Here is a 19,991-nt window from a genome sequence, read left to right as displayed (position 1 = left end):
AGAGGGTATTTTTACCCATACAATTACCCCCAAGCAACTGCCAGGTTCTTCTCTCGCTCGATGGATGCTGGGAGTTGCTTCCCTCCTGGATGTTGCATGTAGTGGTGATGTCGAAGTGTGACGCCAGCCCACTTGCACCCTTATCCAATGAGACTGGCCGTTAGAGGTCTAATCAATCATTTCCCCTCAATAACTCCCCACTTCCCCACGTTTCTTTTTTGTTATAAATACACCCCTCCCCCTCCCACTTCCCTTATTTCCGTCTTCTATTAACCTCTTTCCAAAAACCCTATTACCCTCCCTCTCTTATAAAATCTCCGTATCCACCAGGTAACTTCTCACTTTTTACTCTCTCTCTTAGTTTTTCGCCTCTAAACTCCGCAATTATGGTCAAAAAGTCTATCCGCCGTACAGCTCCTCCTTCTCCCCGTGGGGGTCCATCTGCTGCTGCTCTCTCTCCCTTCCGATCCTCTGGGATTCTCGCATACCACTATCTGTGTGATTCCAGTTTTGCTGACGCCCCCCTCGAGGAGGTGAGAGAGTGGTTTGGCCTTGGGCAGGAGGTCGTGATTCACATTCCTCAGCCTGGGGAGGCGCCGGATGCCTATAATCCCGGTTGGGCGTGCCTGTACGAGTACCCTTTTACCCAGGGTTTGTCTTTTCCCTTTCCTCCTTTGGTGCAAAGGATCCTGCGCCACTATAGATTGGCAATCTGCCAACTTGGGCTCATGCATGGCGTATTCTGGTCTCGCTTTGTATCCTTGCTGAGGATCACGATCTGGGGATTGGTCTGGGTGACCTTGCCCTGCTCTATACTTTCAGGCCCTTCGTTGCCGGGTTGATTACCTTGAGGTCTTGCGACCGCAGCAACCCTAGCGTTATCCTTCCTCCCAAAGTGAGAGATGAACGCTGGAACACAAAATTCATCTTTGTTAATATTGACTCTCTTACCCCCACCCCCGATTACTTATTTGATAAGTGGGGGGCTTCTAAAGGTAATTTTAGTTTCTGGGTGTCTCTTGTTTTTCTTTTACTTTAATGTTCTTACTGGTGTACTGCTGTAGGTTTGAAGCAGCCAGTTCCCCTAAGATATCATAGTGTGGTTGACCGTTTATTCACTCTCCCTATTGCAACTCGTTCTTACCCTGGTGTACATTCTTCCCCTGTTGGTGCATCTGCCTCCGTACCTCTTGACATTAGTGAAGGAGAGCAAGAGGAGGAAGAAGAGAAAGAATAAGAAGAAGGGGAAGAGGAAGAGGAGGAAGAGGAAGTTGGTACCTCCACCAGTCAGCAAGAACCCCCAGCTGCCGAATTTCAGATGTCGTCTGGTAAGGCTTTGTTTTTCCTGGGTATTTGTTCTTGCTATACGGTTATTTTGTGTTTATATTCTAACTGTCCTCCTGCACTAGGGAATACTCATGTTTTCTCCCTCTCCCTGCTGGATAGAAAGAGGAAGCAAGTTGCTTCTGCCTCCTCCGGTCCTTCTCCCAGGAAGAGACCATCGCTCCCTGCTGAAATGGAGCTGGTTAGCACGTCTGTCCCTATTGAGGTTGCTCCTCTGGCCGCAGTGGCTCTTAGGCCACCCCTGCCCAATACTTCCACTGTAATCCGCCTTCCCAAGGGGTATGACTCCAGTGGGGTACCTCTCTGGCCTCACATGGAACAATTCCTGCTTCCGGCTGCTGTCCATTCTCTGGGAAATACTCCCCCTCCCTGCTAGGCTAGATGAAGCTCCTGGGCGCGCCCTGCAGGTAACTTTTTTTTTTTTTGAGGAAACCCTGCAGGTAACTTTTAATTCCCTTTATATTTTGCTGGTCTATTCTATTCGTGTTGCTGAATATTCATCTGGCAGGTTTTGCAGGATGGCATGTTCCTGCGCAAGGAGGTTGCCAGATTGATGGGGTAGGTGAACAACCTCAATGTCAACTTGGGGAAGGTGGAGGCAGATCTGGCGCTGGCTAAGAGGGAGAAGGTGGCTGCCCAGAAGAAGCTGGCGGAGGAGAAGGCAACTGCCCAGAAACAGCTGGATGTTGAGAGGAGAGTGGTAATAGGGCGTATGGAAGAGGCTCACAAGGAGGTGGAGCTGCTGAAGCACCTGCTTTTGGACTCTATATTGGTTTCCGCCTGGGAAACAAAGATCAAATACATTAAGGAGTTTGAGGCGGGTGAGCACTCCAACTGGGACCTGGCTGAGGAGGAACGGCTGTTTAATGCTGCATATCCAGTTAAGCTGGACTTTAGCCTCATCAATGACTTGCTTGGTGGTGATGATGGAGAGACCAGTGCCAGGACTGAGCAACCAGTTGTCGCGTTAGTTGAGGAGGTCAGGGAAGAATCCCCCGTTGCTCAGAGAGGAGAAGGTGCACCTGGAGAAGAGGCTGTTGTGGAGCCTAACATCCCTGTGGATGTTCGTGCTGATGCCGCCCCAAATTCTGTTGCTGCTGCTGCCTAGTTTAGGCATTTTAATTTTTAACTTGATGTTTTGTTGGGCACCCTATGTGGTGGCCCATTGTAATATGACTCTTGGTGCTTGGTACCTTTTGGTACTTTTGTTTTGCCTTGTAGGAGGGGCAAAAATATTTGCTTTTCAAGTTCCCCTGAGGGGTGTTTTATGAAATTTTCGTTTCGTTCCTTCTATTGTTTTGCTAGCAATTCTTTTGTTCTTTCTGTTTGTGTGTCGGCTTCGTACTTGTTGAGGTGCCTTTTGTGGTTCAGAGAGCTTTATGTCCATCAGGATGCTTGAATCCCTCTGTTTCGACCACGCGCGCATTGGGTACTTCCTGCAGGAGGAACAATTTGCTAGTTCCTATTCATCAGTTAGCCTACTAGGACATTGCCTTAATATTCAACTTACCATATCCACATTCAATCCAAAAACAACGATAAACTTAAAAATAGAAGCAATTTCATAAATCCAAAATAGTTTAGGGAGCACAAAGTGTGTTCCCCCAGAATTTTTACAACTTAAAAGAAAGAGAGTTTCGTTTTGGCCATTTGAAATACTAAGTATGCTGCTTCCACATTTTGCTCCTTGTGACACCTGTGAAGTTGACACCAAGGAAAAATAAGAAAAAGGGTTTTGACTCAAAGGATTTGAAAGATACGTTGTAAGTTGTCATTTCCTTAGTAGTACCTGCTGAATTCAGGAGACTTAGCACGTGCGTACTGAACGAAAGACCTTACCTGGTGACTTAGTTGTTCCTGCCGTCAAAAGAGATGTTACTGTTAGACCAATGCAGGTGGTACAGTCAGGCGGTATGAAATAAAATGATTAGTTCTTTGCGCATGTACCTTATGAGAGAGTGAGTTATGGCTCGAGCAAGTGGGTTCTAGGGTTGTTCCATTTCAAGCGATAGCTGCTTAGTCAAAGACACTTTTAGCAAGTTAGTTCGTGTTCTAAGGTTTCTGGAGTACTAAATGTTGGGGTTCAAGGGTCCTGGGGTGTACCTGCTGGAGGTGAAACTTCTGGGTCCTGCACCTGGAACCTCAGATATAATACTTTTTAAGGTGAATGATGTTCCAGGACCTAGGGACAGCTTCCCCGTCCATAGTCTCCAACTTGTATGCCCCATTACCCACGATGCCTTCTATGCGGTAGGGACCTTCCCAGTTATAGGCGAATATACCTTCACTCTGATTCTTGGTGTTTGGGAATACCTTCCTGAGTACCAGGTCCCCTACCTGTAGTGTTCTCAGTCTTACGTTTTTGTTGTAACTCCTGGCTGCTGTCTGCTTGTAGGCTGCCATCCTGATTTTGGCGCTGGTTCTTAGCTCATCAATGGTATCCAGGCTGCTGGCCATTTTTACCTGGTTCCTTTCTTCGGTGCCATTAGCATATCGATGCGTCGGCATTTGCACCTTAGAGGGAATAACTGCCTCGGCCCCATATACCAGACTGAATGGTGTTTGACCTGTTGCCACTTTGGGGGTGGTTCTATCAGACCACTGTACAAAGGGGAGCTCGTCTGCCCAGTTGGCTCCTATCTCCTCCAGCCTTCTTTTCAGGTTGTTCATGACTATCTTGTTGTTGGATTCTGCCTGACCGTTGGACTGTGGATTCCTAGGAGTGGACTTAAACAGCTTGATGTTCCACCTGGCGCAGTAATCTTCTGTTCTGTGGGATATGAATTATGACCCGTTGTCACATATGATTTCTGAGGGGATGCCGTATCTGCTGAATATGTTCCTATTGATGAAAGATATCACATGCTTCTCCAGGACCTGAGGGAAAGCTTCTGCCTCTATCCATTTAGAGAAGTAGTCCGTCATTTCCAGCATGTGCGTCCTATTTCAAGAAGCACGGGGTAATGGTCCCACAATGTCCATTCCCCATTTCATAAAAGGCCAAGGCGAGATGATCGGATGCATATGTTCTGCTGGCTGGTGGCTGAAAGGGGCGTGCCTTTGGCATTCTTCACATTTCCTGACGTAATCTATGGCATCCTTCCTCATGGTAGGCCAGAAGTAACCCTGCCTTAGTGTCTTGTTAGACAGGCTCTTACCCCTTGTGTGATTTCCACAATCACCACTGTGGATATCACCCATTACTGCTTGTGCCTCCTATATGCTCAAGCACCTCAGATAGGCTCCTGCCAAGGACTTCCTATATAGGATACCATCAATGAGTACGAATCTGGAGGATTGCATTTTGAAGCTCCTGGCGTCTTTCTGGTTAGGTGGTAATACCTCATCACGTAGCCAACTAATGTAAGGCTTGCGCCAATCATCAGTTTCTTCATAGGGTGTGGCAGTACACAGTATCCCTGCTTCTATGTCCACTAGGTGGTTGCAGCCTTGCTGGCGTCTTGCTGGGCATTCTGCCATATGGCAAGTTTCATGACATGTATGAATGGTATAGTACCACTGCCCCTGGAGTGAAGGCTGCTCCCAGGGTGGCAAGAGCAAATGCTTCAACGTTCTGGTCCCTTGCTATCTGCTGGATGTGGAAGGAGGCAAGCCGGAGTTTGAGCTCCTTCGCCACTTCCAGGTAGGCTACCATTTAAGGATCCCTGGCCGTGTACATGTTATTTACGTGGTTCACAATCAGTTGGGAGTCACTGTAGACGTTTATGTGGTTGATTTGCATTTCTAAGGCTAGTTGAAGTCCTAAGATTAGGGCCTCGTATTTAGCCTCGTTATTCGTTACTTTGAACTTACACCGTACTGCTTGTATTATCTGTTCCCCTGAGATGATTTCAGGACCAGCCCTACCCCTGCTCCCTTTGTGTTGGATGCCCTATCAACATGTAATTCCCATACCTACTCCCCTTTAGCCTCACTTAGGGTCAAGATTTCACTGTCGGCTTGTTCTTGAAGGATGGGGCTAAAGTCTGACACGAAGTCAGCTAGGGCTTGGGACTTTATGGTTGTTCGGGGTTTAAATTTCAGGTCGTACCCACTTAGGTGGACAGACCATTTAACCATTCTCCCTGACAGTTCGGGTTTCCTCATTATGGTTCTCAGGGGGTAGTTGGTCACGACTGAAATTGTTTGTGACTCAAAATAGGGACGCAATTTGTACGAAGCAGTAACAAGTGCTAAAACGATATTTTCTAGAGATGAGTACCTGGTCTTTACAGGTAACAGAGACTTGCTTATATAATATATTAGTTTATGCATACCCACGTGCTCTCGTACCAATACAGCGCTTACAGCCACCTCTGTTACCGACAGATACAAGTACAGTGGTTCTCCCTGTTCTGACTTGGAGAGAAGAGAAGGGGTGCTTAGGTACTGCTTGAGTTCCCCAAACGCCTTTTCATGCTCCGGCGTCCATTCAAATTTCTGGCTCTTCCTCAGGATGCCATAGAACAGTCGACACCTGTCTGAGGACCTTGATATGAACCGGTGTAGGGCTGCTACCCATCCTGTGAGCCTCTGTACGTCCTTTGGCTTCTGTGGAGATTCTAACTGTAGTACTTCTTTGATTTGCTCCGTGCTGGCCTCTATCCCTCTTTGCGTTACCAAGTACCCCAGGAATTTCCCCGAGGAGACTCGAAAAGTGCATTTCAGGAGGTTCAACTTTATATGGTATTTTCTGAGGATCGAGAAGGTATTTTCCAGGTGGGACATGTGTTGTTCTGCCTTCTCAGATTTAACTACCATATCGTCAATGTATACTTCCATTATTCTCCCTATCTCCTCCTTGAACATTCTGTTCACCAGGCGTTGATAGGTGGAACCAGCATTTTTGAGGCCAAAAGGCATCACATTGTAATAGTACAGGCCTCTGTCAGATCAGAAGGCTTTTTTCTCCTGATCCTTAGGGTCCATTTTTATCTGGTTGTACCCGCTCCAGGCGTCAAGGAAGGTAAGTAGCTCATGCCCTGCTGTTGCGTCTACCATGGAATCGATGTGCAGCAGGGAGAACGGGTCTTTTAGGCAAGCTTTGTTAAGATCTGTGAAATCAACACATACTCTCCACTTGTTGTTCTTCTTGGGTACAACCACAACATTCGAGAGCCATTCTGGGTAGTTAACTTCCCTGATCTTGCCTGCTGCGAGGAGATTGTCTACCTCCTGGTTTATCACCTCGTTCTTTTCAAGAGCAAATTTCCGCCTTTTCTGCTGCACTGGAGGGAAGTTGGGGTCTACATTTAACCGGTGTGTAATTACACTTGGATCTATGCCAATCATGTCGCTATGGGACCAGGCGAAACAATCCATGTTAGTATGTAGAAATTCAATTATCTGCTCACGGATGTTATCTGCACAATCAGCTCCCACCAGCACTGTTCTTGCTGGAAACTGTGGGTCCAGGACTACTTCATTGAGTTCCTTCTGGGGAGGTGCGATATACTCCCTCTGGACGCACAGTTTCTGTAATTGCTATCTTTGGACCCCAGCGGTGGTTTTTGAGCATTCTTGTAGCAATCCCGAGCGATATTTTGATCTCCCCGTATCTTCTGTACCCCCCAGGGTGTAGGGAACTTCAAGCTCTGATGGTATGTTGATGGTACCACTTTCATTTCATGGATCCAAGGCCTGCCAAGTATCACGTTATAAGTTGACGGACCGTCAATGACCAAGTACCGTACCTGTTTGTTCATACCCCCTACAAAGGTAGGAATCACTATTTCTCCAAGGGATTGTTTAGTTTCTCCGCTGAAGCCTACCAAGGGTACCGCCTTCTGCACCAGTTATTTCTTGTTGAACCTCATGTTCTTCGAGGTTTCCAGCATTATCAGATTCACAGAGCTTCCTGTATCTACCAATATCTTTTTAACAAGGCAATTCCCTATGGAAAGGGTAATGATCAAGGCGTCATGGTGGTGTTCTGCCTCATCGGGTATGTCTGCCTCGTCGAATGAGATTGCTGGTAGATCCCGTCACGACCCCGAGGGAGAACTCGGTTTATTTCCTTTAGTCTCGGTTGCATGGCGCTTTGTCGCTGAATCGGTGAGACCACATATTTCCGATCCTCCCGTGATGACGCTCACGACCTTTGAGTAAGGTGGAGGTGGGGATGGTTGGGCCGGTCGCAGATTGACCTTTCTGCATTTCGCTCCCTTGGGGAGCAGGTGATCCAAGCATCCAGCATTGTAGAGGTGCTTTACTTCCTTTCGTAGTACTACACAATCTTCTGTATTGTGGCCAATATCATTGTGGTATTCACACCTTTTGCTGGCATCTGTTCTGTCGTTCTCCCTGGGGGTAGGCTTCTTGGGCCACCTGGCCCTCTGCCTCAGTTCCCTGATTGCCTTCAATACCCGGAAGAAGTCCAGTGGTGAACCCATACTCGTTGAGCTTAGGTGGAGCCTCGGTGCTTTCTGTTTCTCCTGAGACTTTGTTCATTGTGTTCTTGCTGTAGGGTTTGGTTCTTTCATTCTTCTTCTCCGTTATAATTTTTCTGCTGGACTACTCTCTTACGTACAGGTCCCTTCTATCCTCATCCTCCTCTAGGCGATAAGTAGCCTCTGCCATTTGCTTGACTTCCTCAAAGGTGGCACATGGGTGCTTGGTGACATCCTTGTACAAATCAGAGTTGCGATGTAGTCCTCCTCTGAAGGCATTGACTGTTGTTGTAGGGTCGCACCTAGGGATAGATATTTTTTCCACATTGAATCTGGCGAGATAATCCCTGGTGGACTCCTCAAACCTCTGGACGATCCGGTATAGATCACTGGATAATTTTTCTGGCTTGCGACTGCTTACGAACTGCTGATTGAAGACGTTTACCAACTCTGCGAAGCTGGAAATAGACTTGTTGGGAAGGTTAACGAACCACTGGAGTGCGGCTCCTGACAAGGTGGAACCGAATCCTTTGCACATACATGCTTCCTTTTCAGGCCATGTTGTTGCAACCACCATCATTTTCTGTTTGTACTGGTTGATGTGCTCTAGCGGGTCCTCTGTTCCATCATACAACGTCATTGTTGGCGTGGCGAACCCCTTTGGCATGCTGACAAGGGCAATGCTGTCCACAAAGGGGGAATCCGCATAGCACTACGGGGTTGCCACCTCCATGGGACGTGGTAATCCTGGAACCTTGCTGAGTAGGGACCTGATATCCTGCAACTGTTGTTCTACATGGCTTTCTACCCCCATACCCTGGTTGTGGAGTACTGAGTAGACCCCATATGGATTTGGTGTTCCTCCTGGCATGTAAGGAGGTACCATGTAGCTTCCAGGTAATGGTGTTGAGTTCACAATAGGCCTGAACTGGCTGTCTGGAGTATATGGCATATAGGAGCACATCTCGGGGTATGCGTTTCTTTCTGACTATTCCCCTGGACTGTTCCCTAGTACCACGGGCGTACTGCTGGTTGTTGATATGGGATCTGGAGTCAGTGCCCCTAATCCCACAGGATTGAGTACCATGGGGTACGTTTGCGGCACCCTTGGTGGTGGTGGAACCCCTGGTGGTTGGATCGTACCTTGGGTGGCCATTGTTCCTGCTGGATATACTTGCTTGGGTGGCGTGGTTACTCCTGGTGGTAGCATATCCATATCGAGCCTGGTTACTAGATTTTGCGGCAGTAGCCTCCCTAAGTACTCCCTGGCATTCCCCTGGTCGAGTGTTGACCTTGTCATCTGTTGGGTCGTTCCCAGGGGTGACACTGCATCTATCTTCTCCTGCAAGGATTGGTTGTCCCTTTACAGCCCTATTACCGCCTGCTGCAAGGATATCATCCCTTGGAGCAACTGTTCTACCAGATCTGGTTGTGATGCTCCTGGGAGACACGATCCTATCAGGTGTCCTGATGATCCTAGGCGCTGCGGACTCCCATCCCTATTAGGCTTTGGCACAGGATTAATAACTGGTGATTTGCCAGCCTTCCTTGCTCCCAGATCTGTGACTTTGGGGGAGTAAGGAGGCTTTGCTGATACTTGGGGCTGAGTCTGGCCTGCAGTCACTCTAGTCGTAGGGACCGCCGTTGTTGGAACACTGGAGGTTGCTGGCGTCACCCCTATTACTGGAGTTTGCACTGATGTACTCATCGAATCTGATACGTTCTGATTGGATCCTGACATGATTAACTATAGAGATGTTAGGATATTTCGAAAAGAGGTATTTTAACCAAGATTTAACCACAATGCCCTACGGTGGGCGCCAAATTGTTTTGGTAAGATTTTACCGACTAAAGATTTGTGAGTCAATGCGGCTATTTCAATTAAAATACGATATTAAGGACTTAAGTGGATTAGTAGTAAGAATATAACGAGAACGAAAGTAAACAAATAATACAAAAGCAAAGCAAACGAAAAGGAACGAAAGGCAAATGATACAAGCAAAATGGTGACACGGAAAACCCAAAATGTTGGAAAAACCGCGGGAGGAATGGTATCCCACCAATGATCCACTAGCAGTAATAGTTTTCGAGGGTAAACCTAGCTGGAACAATCAGGAGGAACAACTATAATCTCCAAACGACTAAGTACAAATGATATACACGATGTATATGTTTCTAAGTATGTGGATTATTATTTGTTGCAGATGATGAAAGTTGTTTCTCTGAGTGGGATGAGTGATAAATTCGATATATCCTTGAATCACCTGTTTGTTGCTCTTTTATAATCTGCCTTGAATTGTCGCACATGTCCCTATGTTTTCTCAACCACACGCTCCACTTCCTATGACATAGGAAGTGGTTGCTGACTTTGTCAAAGCTCCTGCTGGTAACCGCAATGTTCCTGCTGACTGTTTAAACGTTTCTGCTGATTGCTTGTTATTGGGTTCATCCGTGGCCTCCGCTTTATTTGAATGTCCAGGTTCATCCCCTCTTTTTCTTTCTGGTGTCTAGCAGTCTGCTACCTTGTCATTGATCCGTGTGCTTCTGTTTTACCCAATAGCGAGTTGCCACGTCATGATGAAAATGAGAGGGTATTTTTACCCATACACACATCTTCACCCTTCCCTCCTTTTACAGGTTTTTTGTTCATCGCTGCATCTCTTTTCAGTTTCAGTTGAGGCCAGACTTCATCCTTTATTGTTGTGGACTCTGCTACCCTTGCAATGAGTTGATCCCTAATTCCATTTATGTCAGCCAGCAGTAATGCTGCTGCCATTTCTGCCCAGTAGTATCCGCGGCCAACCTTTTCATCAAGATCTGCTTCAAATACTTCTCCCTCATACTTTATCATGTGCAGCATTAGAAAAGTGTCGGATTCATTGTTCTTTAGTTCTGGTTTTTGCCATTTGAAGCTTACGTTAACAATGTTAAAATCTATTATTTCTTCAGCTCTCGGCCTTTTCTTTGCTTCCAGATAGTCACTCATGCATGAAGCCTGACACATTGCAAGCAAACCATGAGAATGAAAAACACATATATTATCCAACAATTTTTCAGATTTCCATTATCAACTAAACCATTCAACTTACCACAATATCTGCCAGTTTGTAAACACTTGTATCTTTCCATTTATCATAGGATGTATTGTCTAGGACTTCAACCTTTTCTTTGTTAATGTTTATATAAACACAGAAGTAATGGTCTTCAAATAGCATTGGTACGAAAACAATCTCAGCTGTCAACTTCCATGTACCCTTGTTTCCGGTACTGAAACTATCCCAAACTTCAAAAATCCTCAATTTATGAGTTTCATCCTGACTTTCATCCCCTACTTGTTGATATAATGCGTTAAAAGCATCATGTTTGCCAATCAGTTGTTTAACAATAACACCACATATTCATTATAATAATATTAAATTTACAATGAAATATCTAAACTAATTGTAAATAATATTGCATACCATGTGAAAATAAAATTCATTTAGTAGTAAAAAGTTTAGTTTTAGTGATGGAAAGAGAAAATCCTTCTTCTCCAAGAAAACTCTGGAAAAAAAAACCCGTTAATTTCTTTTTATTTTTTTCAGCTTGATCATGGCTAAAACTCGCCGGAATAAGCAAACTAGCGTAAATGATTCTGAAATTGATGTAACAACACCAGTGGTGGATTCTAGAGTTTCAATTACTGAGGAGGTAACATTGGCAGCTGAGAATCCTGAGGTTATGGTGACAGCGACGGTTTTGGATGATCCGATTGTTGAGGATGTTACGGAAGAATATGATGACCCAGTTCTAGGTATTCATTCAACTTCAACTGTGGGACAATTGTTAAACCTTACGAGTCAACTGTAGAAATCTTTGGCTACGAACATGGTAGGTACCTCGTCATCTCCTATTGTTCCACCCCCCAACCACTGAATTAGGGATAAGATTTGCAAAAACTTGGAGTTCTGTAACTAAACCATCTCCTGGTATGAGTTTGCACTATTGTGAAAAAAGTGCGGATACCAAAATTGTCGAGGTTGAGGAAGAGGATGTTATGAAGGAAATACGATTTTGGAAAAATACTCTTATGGGGAACTTTCTGGGCTCTAAACCAAAAATACAGCAGGTCAATGAATTTGTTGCAAAAAATTGGACTACAGTGACACGTCCCATAGTCCAATATTATAAAAAAGGTTGGTTTAGCTTTCGTTCCTGCTCAGAGGAGGATATGAATGAGGTGTTGAAAGGAGGACCATGGACAATGGGCTCAAGCAATCTAATTCTAAAGCAATGGTCCCCTAAATATTCAAAGGAGATGGATTCTATATCTATTGTCCCAGTGTGGGTCTTATTTCCTGACTTAGATCCCTTTATGTGGTCTGAGAAGGTTTTAAGCAAAATAGCCAGCACTGTAGGGAAGCCTCTCTTTGCTGACTTACCAACAACTCACAAATCAAAGCTATTGTTTGCTCGAGTTCTGGTGGAAGTGGATTTATCAAAAGACATGCCTACTAATGTCACATTGACTTCTCCTTATCATGGGGAAACAACACAACGAATTATCTATGAGTGGCTGCCATATTATTGCCATTGTTGTAGGAAATTGGGGCATACAAAAGAACACTGCAAATTCACAAAGATTAACAAGAAACTTGATGAAAAGAGGAAAGCTAAGGAGGTTGTGTAGGAGTATAGACCTGTTACACAGCAGAAATCTCAGCAGACTCCTGCAGCAGAAGCACTTGGCTCAGAATGCCAGCTGCTAGGCCAGATACCTCCTAAGTTAGTGGATGATCATTCTGCTGGGAAAGAGGTGGGGAGCTCAGAGCTTGGTTCCTCATCTGTTGTCCCAGAGAAGGTATCTCCAACTGATGACAAAGAGGTGGGTTCAGGATGGACTGTGCTAGGCAATAAGAGCTCTGCTTCTAGGGGGGATGCCTGAGAAGGAGGGGATAGGACTTACCACTACAGAATATGGAATGTTAGGGGGGTTTAATGACCCAATAAAACAACTGGAAGTTAGGGGTTATCTTTTTCAAAAAAAAATAGAAATGTTGGGGCTTCTGGAAACTAGGGTTCGTTTGAATAATTTAGTTGATATTAGTAAGAAATTTTCTACTTATACTATCATAAATAACTATTCTCATCATTATAATGGTAGGATATGGGTTTTTCTGGATACTAGGAGGGTCACTGTTGTCTCTTCTCAGGTTCATGATCAGTTCATTCACCTAGAAATTTTAAACAATGTGACCAATAAAATTATTTTCATAACCTTTGTTTATAGCAGCAATGATGTTGGGCATAGAGAATGCTTATGAAATGAACTAAGGAGTTTGAAAGGGAGGGTTACCAACTGGATAGTTTTGGGAGATTTCAACATTGTTAGGGATATAGAGGAGAGACTTGGACCAAATCCACCATCTGTCACTGAGATGATGGCATTTAATCAATGTTTATTGGACTGTACTTTGGAGGACTTGCATAGCTTTGGTTGTGAACACACCTGGACTAATAAAAGAGAAGCCATTGCTCGTGTTTGTTCTAGACTGGATAGGGTAATTAGTAATCCTTCTTGGTTGATTGAGTACCCTAACACTCAGGTTAATGTCCTGTCTTCGGGGATATCTGATCACTCACCTCTCCTTATCACTGTACAGGATAGTTATAAGCCTAAGAAACAATTTAGTTACCTTAATTGTTGGGCTGATCATAAGGAGTATGATGAAGTGGTTTTGCAGGCTTGGGGGCTACCTGTGAGAGGTAGTGTCATGTTTAGATTTTTTGGAAAATTGAAACATGTTAGGCAGAGTCTTATTAAGCTCCATCACACTAGTTACTATGGGATCTCTAAGAAAGTGCAGGAGGCTAAAAAAGACTTAGAAGCTTGTCAGATTCAGCTCTAAATGAGGCCCTTGGATCCTATACTTTTTGAGCAGGAACAGCAACTGCTTCAACAGTATTTGATCTTTAAAAAAACTGAGAGGAGTTCACTGATACAAAGAGCAAAAATTCAGGATGTTAAATATAATGATGCTCCAACTAGCTATTATTTTTCCAAGATTACTGCAAGAAAGCATCAGGTTACTATAGGAACGATAATGGATAGACAGGGGATTGAGAAAGTTGGAACTCAGGATGTGAATCAAGCTTTTGTTGACTACTATAGATGGCTTTTGGGGCAAAATGTGGCTGTCAATTGTGATCCTATGACTGAGTTGAAGGGGAATAAGATTTTTACCTCTGATTGGGAAGGGTTATGTAAGGAGGTTACACAGATAGAAATACAGAATGTTGTGTTCTCAATTGATTCAAACAAGAGCCCAGGTCAAGATGGTTTTTCTGCATATTTCTTTAAGAAATCTTGGGAGACAAAGGGAGGATTTCTGCAAAGCCATTCAGTCTTTCTTTAGGGCTGGGAAAATGTCTAAGCAGGCAAATACCATTTTGCTTGCTTTAATTCCAAAAAAACCTGTAGTGGCTACTGTGATGGATTATCAACCTATTGCTTACTGTACAGTGTTCTATAAAACTGTCAGCAATATATTATGTGCTTGTCTGAAACCTTGTTTGTCACAAATTATGGGCAAAGAACAGGGGGCTTTTGTTCAAGGCAGGAACATTTTTGAGAATATCATGTTAACTCAGTCCTTGGTAAAGGGTTATAGACAAAAAGAGGTCTCTCCTAGATGCTTAATAAAAGTGGACATTAAGAAAGCATTTGATTCCCTTCAGTGGGAGTTCATAGACAAGATGTTTCAGTACTATAATTTCCCACCTAAATTTAAGAACTGGATACTAGGGTGCATTATATCTACTTGGTTCAGTTTAAAGATTAATGGTGATAGAGTAGGGTTCTTCAAAGGTAAGAATGGTCTGAGGCAGGGAGATCCCCTTTCCCCTTTCCTCTTTGTTATGATCATGGAAATCCTATCTTGCATACTTAGGGACATCCATCAGCAACCCCAAGTCTCTTATCATCCAAAATGTGGGCAAGTGAGGCTTAATCATTTAATTTTTACAGATGATTTAATGCTCTTTGTAAGGGGTGACATTCCATCTGTTGCTGCTGTTACATAAGCTCTTGAATCTTTTGCAAAAAATGTCTGGTTTGTGTGCTAATCCAGAGACGACTAATATTTACATAGGAGGTGTTAGGGATGATATTAAGTAGGGTATTCTTCAGGGAACAGGCTTTGTGTTTGGGAGCTTTTCCATTTAGATATTTGGGAGTGCCTTTAAATGATGGGAAACTGAACAAGGGCATGTTTGCTTATCTTCCCAATAAAGTTCAAAAAGCTTTGCAACACTAGTCCACTTACAAGCTCTCCTATGCAGGGAAGATTAGTTTGTTGAACTCATTCATTCTTGGCATGGAACAATAATGGTGCTCCACTTTGCTGATACCTAAAGGAGTGATCAAGATAATTACCAAATTCTGCAGAAATTTCTTATGGAATTCTGAGGAAGGGTGCAGGAAATTGATAATGAAAAGTTGGTTGTCTTGGTGTGCACCATATCAGGAAGGTGGGTTCAATATAAAGGAAGTGCTAGCTTGGAACAAATGTATATTGGGAAAATGGATTTGGGAGCTAGAACATGAATCAGGTAGCATCTGGTCTGAATGGCATCTGAAATATAACATTAAATCTAGGAGTATATGGACTGCAACTTCCAAAACTAACCACTCTAAAAGCTGGCGCAATATATTGAAGGTTAGAAATGAATTTTTGCTACACACAGGGGGCATTCAGACTGCTAAATAGTTCTTGAGCAGTCGTGTTCATCAGGGTAAACTGCAACTCCATCTGCTTTATGATAAGTTCAGGCACTGTGTGAATCCTGTTAGCTTGGCAAGGACAGTATGGCAACGAGCAATACAGCCTAAGCATAGTGTGTTCCTAGTCTTGGCAATGCAGAAGAAGCTAGACACCATTGACCAACTCAACAACAAAGGCATACAAATGGTTAATCGATGTGTTCTTTGGAAGAATGACAATGAGGATCACAAACACTTATTTTTAAGTGTTTATTCTCAAAGGAAATTTGGCAAAAAATTCTCTCATGGATGAAGATTTCTGAGCGTACAAACAATCTCAGCAAGGAAATGCATTGGAGTGCCAATAGACGTACTTGCAGACACTGGAAAACCAAATGGTTTCTAGGATGTTTAGGAGTTGTGGTGTATAGCATATGGGAGGAAAGGAATACTAGGATATTCAGAGGATTGGAGCATAGTGTTGAATTTATTATTAAGAAAGTCCAATATCTAGTAATTATACGATTATTGTATGTATCCCAGTCACATAGAGAGGAAGAAATAGTAGGGTCTCTAGCTAGTTGAGTAGCTCATATTGGTTCACTTTTTATAAGATTGCCTTTATATTCCCCTTTAATGGATGAATATATGGCTTTCTTTTCTTGCAAAAAAAAAAATATTGTATACCATGTGGCGAAGTCCGAAAAACAGTAAAGTTGTTGTGCTCTGATCCTTGTACTCAATGTCATTCAGTAGATATGCCCAACATTCAATCATTTTGCTCGTGACATTCACCGTTTGTTGTATTGATAGTATATCCTCTCTGAGGAGTTTTGCTTCTTCGTCGTAGACAGCAACACTCTCACTACAAGTAGTATATAGGATGAGCATCAGTGGAAATATTCTTTTTATATGCTACTAAATAAATGATGAGCATCAGTTAAAATATTTGAGGATATCGTAATAGTTTTCAATCTTACTCTATTGAGAATATGTGGTCGTCCAATAAGCAGTAGCCAAGTACTTCTTTTCTTAATTTCAACAAGCTTGCCAAAAGTGCTTGATTGCTCTTCATAAATTTGGATACAACCAGCACATAACTAGCTTTGCCAGAGTTGTATGTGCACCCAAGACCATCTGAATTTCCTTCTCGATGCCTACCCAAGATAATAGTATTCCAATCATTGTCGTCTGGTCTTTTGAACCCTAAAGAACAATTCAAATGATGCAACCGTTTTAGTACCAAATGCAACTATGTTGTTTACAAAAAAAAAAATGAGCGCCTTGATAAAAGAAATTAACCTTTGATTTTTGACTTGGGTGTACAAACTTTCTTCCGATTGTCTGCTTTTGCTTTTTGTTCCTCTTCTCTCTTTAGCCTCATTTTTTCCAACATGATTGGTTCCAACGATTCCCTTACTTTGTTGAAGTTTGCAACAGTATCCATTGTTTCAGTCCTGGTATGGTTATAATCACTCAAAACTAATGCTGCTGCTATCTCAGCTCGATATAATTCCCTCTTCATTTCATCAATCAAATCACAATCAAATACTTCTCCATTGTAAAACATCATGTGCAGCATCATAAATACTCCGCAGTCTAAGTTAAAATCATCTGTTGTTGCCACTTGAATTTCTTATTAACTAAGGGAAACATCTGCACTTTTTCGCCTTGCTTTATACCTTTGCTGCACATGTAACTCCCAAATGCCTTTGCCTATAATTTTTTGACAAAAATTAAAAATCTCATTAACGTAAAGCAAATTTTCTCCAATTTAATAAAACACATCAATTGTATTTTGCAGTAAAGTTTGAGTTACGACTTACAGCCAACTCAGCAAGGTAAAAAAATTATGATTCTTCGAAGTTGTCATAGACCCTATTGTCTAAGTAGTCCAATGTCTCATTTTAAAAGTTGATGCATATGCAGAAAGAATGTTCGCTTATCAGGAAAGGCAAGAACACCTAATAAAGTTTGTGTGAAAGAATTTTATCAATTTAATAAGTAAATAAATGTCATAACACAAACAATTGCGACAATGCTAGTGTCTTACTAGATCTGAATTTAAGTTCAATGGCTGCCTGCAAACAATTGTCCACGTATCCCATGCTCCAGCTATTTCTTTAGTAAGTGTTTCCGTCTTCTCAAAGTCTTCTCCATTTAGTATTAATATAGTTTCTAGAAGTGTCTGTAACATTGCAATAACACAATAGGTTCCATTAAATGGTAGAACAATGTTTTATCAATCAGTCTTACAATAACAACTGTCTTACACTACAATAACACAAACTCTTCAATACAATATCACACTTATTGAAATAATCTTTTTCAGCCATGGTAGAAAAATGTTTTATCATTCATCTTACAATAACAACTGCATTACATTACAATAACACAAATGCAATACAATATCACACGTTTTTGAAACAATATTTTCCAGACATGGTTTAAAAATGTGTTAATGTTCATCTTACAATAACAATTGGCTTAAATTACAATAACACAAACTATGCTATACAATATCACATGTTTTTGAAACAATCTTATCAGTCATGGTTTAAAATTCTTTTGCAGTCCTGGTTTAAAAATATTTTACAATAATACAAACTTTTTAATACAATATCATAATTTTAAGAAATAGAACTTACTGCATGTGCAAGCCCAAAGAAACTCCTTTTAGGTGCTGGTGCTTCTTGTTCCTTTTTTGACAACTTATTCATCAAAATTGATCACGATTTAATCACAGACGACTCAATCTTCACATTAGGCAATAATGATTCTATATTTGATCTTGAAATTACATGGTAAGTCCCATATGTTGCAAGTGTTTCTCTGTTATACATTATCAACCAAATTAAAGATCAATTTACTAATATTTTTAAAAATAGCAATAAGCCTTTTAAATGTTTTAATGTTTGAAAAGAGACTTACGATTTCTCAATTGTATGATCGTGAATGAAACAGTAATCCATCACCTCTTTCCGTATCTTCAAAACCGGTTCAAACAACCGTCTGTTTCCCATTAAGAAATCTGACAGTAGTCTCATTTGCTTATTTGGTTGTCCACATTCTATGGTACAACCTAAGTTCTGAGGTACAACCAGTGCACATTCTGGTATAGTCTTTGAGTGGAGCAAATAGTCACTAAGTAAACTCCTTGACTCACTCGTTCCTCCTTTTTGAACAGTTGTTGTTTTGCCTTTTTCATTGTTTTCACTTGCATGTTCATCTCTTCTACGGGAATATACGACTTCCTCATTCATTTCGTCATTTTGAATATTCACATCAGCTAATATCTCATCTAAATTAGGGCACTCTTTCATATCTCCATAAATTATGTCATCAATGATTACTTGAGAATCCGTTTTCAGGTCTTTATCAGTACAACCACCATAGGACTTGTCCAATTCTTTATACTGAGCTTTCAACATCTTAGTCTCGAATGATGGCATCCCTTGTGAATAATCATACATTTCTTTTGTCCTCAGTACCAAACCGTCGATAAAGGTATGGTAGAATGGATCTTTCATAAAAGGTAGTGTTTGAGGAATTTGGCTACCAAATTGACCTTCATCAGTTATATTTTCTTCTACATTATCATCATTACCATCAACAGTTTTTTCACCAGTCTCTTCTACAGTATCATCCTTGGGAGGAGATTCAGTTGCTTCTGTTTTATCACTTCTCAGTTCATCTGATTTTGGGTCATTTCCAATAGGTTCACCTATCTTTGAATTGAACTCTTTCATATTATCAGTGTATATTTTGTAAAACAATGCTGAATCCCTAGTCATTCTCAAGAAAATTTCATGAATATCCTAGCAATTTTAAAAGTCATAATACAATATCAAGGTCACATCTATAAATTAACATTATAATGTATAAATAATATCATTTGCTTCAACTTAAGATAACGACAAATACTAGTAATACTAATAAGCTTTAAGAATATCAGAAAATATATGAAAAGGTAACACAGTTATAAAGTTTGTCTTACATCTAATGCGCTTCCTCTTATTTCTTCCTCATTTTGAAACCCAGGATGTAATTTGATCAGCATGTATCCCTTTGGTATTTCAGTTTCAGTCTGAGGTTGAGTTTGAGGTCACTGGTCTTCTTGATAACCTGGCTGCTCACAGATAGAGTAAGAAATTTTAGACGAAACAACATTCCCCAATGAACCCGTCACCAACTCGCTTTTATCCCTTTCTGTCAACTTTTTATGATCCCAGTGTCGAATAAGCGGTAGGTTGTGGGTTAACACATCCCCTTTAAAATTCACCCTATGAAAATAGCATATCATTAACATAAGTATGCATCCAGTAGTATTACTTGTCTTTTTTATCCCCTCCTTAAAATTACCAACACCCTCAACCAACTGCTCAAAAACATACAAACTCCACTCACAATTTTTTATGTTTGGTACATCTTCAACAGCCCTTAGCAATTTGAAATACAGTGTGTAATTTGATGTTGGTGTCAGGAAAATAGACATGCTATATAAAACAAACAGCTTC

At 41.9% G+C, this 19,991-nt stretch overlaps 4 protein-coding genes across 4 annotated transcripts; 2 read left to right on the top strand and 2 right to left on the bottom strand.

Moving 5' to 3' along the window:
• Positions 1–3,486: 3,486 nt before the first annotated feature.
• LOC141632132 (uncharacterized) lies at positions 3,487–6,207 on the bottom strand. The gene is made up of 3 exons (XM_074444709.1): positions 5,622–6,207; positions 4,577–4,817; positions 3,487–4,114 (listed from the first exon to the last, which is right to left on the bottom strand). Exons 1-3 carry the CDS (start codon positions 6,205–6,207, stop codon positions 3,487–3,489), a joined length of 1,455 nt encoding a protein of 484 aa, XP_074300810.1.
• Positions 6,208–7,857: 1,650 nt separating this feature from the next.
• On the bottom strand, positions 7,858–8,373 carry LOC141632131 (uncharacterized). The gene has a single exon (XM_074444708.1). The coding sequence runs from the start codon at positions 8,371–8,373 to the stop codon at positions 7,858–7,860; it is 516 nt and encodes a 171-aa protein (XP_074300809.1).
• A 4,496-nt stretch (positions 8,374–12,869) lies between these two features.
• LOC141632130 (uncharacterized) lies at positions 12,870–13,621 on the top strand. The gene is made up of 2 exons (XM_074444707.1): positions 12,870–12,925; positions 13,105–13,621. The coding sequence occupies exons 1-2, from the start codon at positions 12,870–12,872 to the stop codon at positions 13,619–13,621; spliced, it is 573 nt and encodes a 190-aa protein (XP_074300808.1).
• LOC141632129 (uncharacterized) lies at positions 13,622–14,128 on the top strand. Its single transcript, XM_074444706.1, has one exon. The coding sequence runs from the start codon at positions 13,622–13,624 to the stop codon at positions 14,126–14,128; it is 507 nt and encodes a 168-aa protein (XP_074300807.1).
• The last annotated feature ends 5,863 nt before the right edge of the window (positions 14,129–19,991 follow it).

This window comes from Silene latifolia, chromosome Y, assembly GCF_048544455.1.
Source record: "Silene latifolia isolate original U9 population chromosome Y, ASM4854445v1, whole genome shotgun sequence".
NCBI classification, from domain to species: domain Eukaryota; kingdom Viridiplantae; phylum Streptophyta; class Magnoliopsida; order Caryophyllales; family Caryophyllaceae; genus Silene; species Silene latifolia.
Note: the sequence above shows the minus strand (reverse complement) of the source record. Positions and strands in the feature narration are given on the sequence as shown.

Bases quoted from the DNA above. Each gene is read 5' to 3' on its own strand.
- LOC141632132 (XM_074444709.1), bottom strand. From the start codon at position 6,207: ATGCCTTTTGGCCTCAAAAATGCTGGTTCCACCTATCAACGCCTGGTG. The intron at 4,818-5,621 runs GTATGCATAAAC...GCCATATGGCAG, and splicing joins ATTGGTACGAGAGCACGTGG to AATGCCCAGCAAGACGCCAG. The intron at 4,115-4,576 runs GTGCTTGAGCAT...CATATCCCACAG, and splicing joins TTGGCAGGAGCCTATCTGAG to AACAGAAGATTACTGCGCCA.
- LOC141632131 (XM_074444708.1), bottom strand. From the start codon at position 8,373: ATGACGTTGTATGATGGAACAGAGGACCCGCTAGAGCACATCAACCAG.
- LOC141632130 (XM_074444707.1), top strand. From the start codon at position 12,870: ATGGTAGGATATGGGTTTTTCTGGATACTAGGAGGGTCACTGTTGTCT. The intron at 12,926-13,104 runs GTTCATGATCAG...CAACATTGTTAG, and splicing joins TCACTGTTGTCTCTTCTCAG to GGATATAGAGGAGAGACTTG.
- LOC141632129 (XM_074444706.1), top strand. From the start codon at position 13,622: ATGAGGCCCTTGGATCCTATACTTTTTGAGCAGGAACAGCAACTGCTT.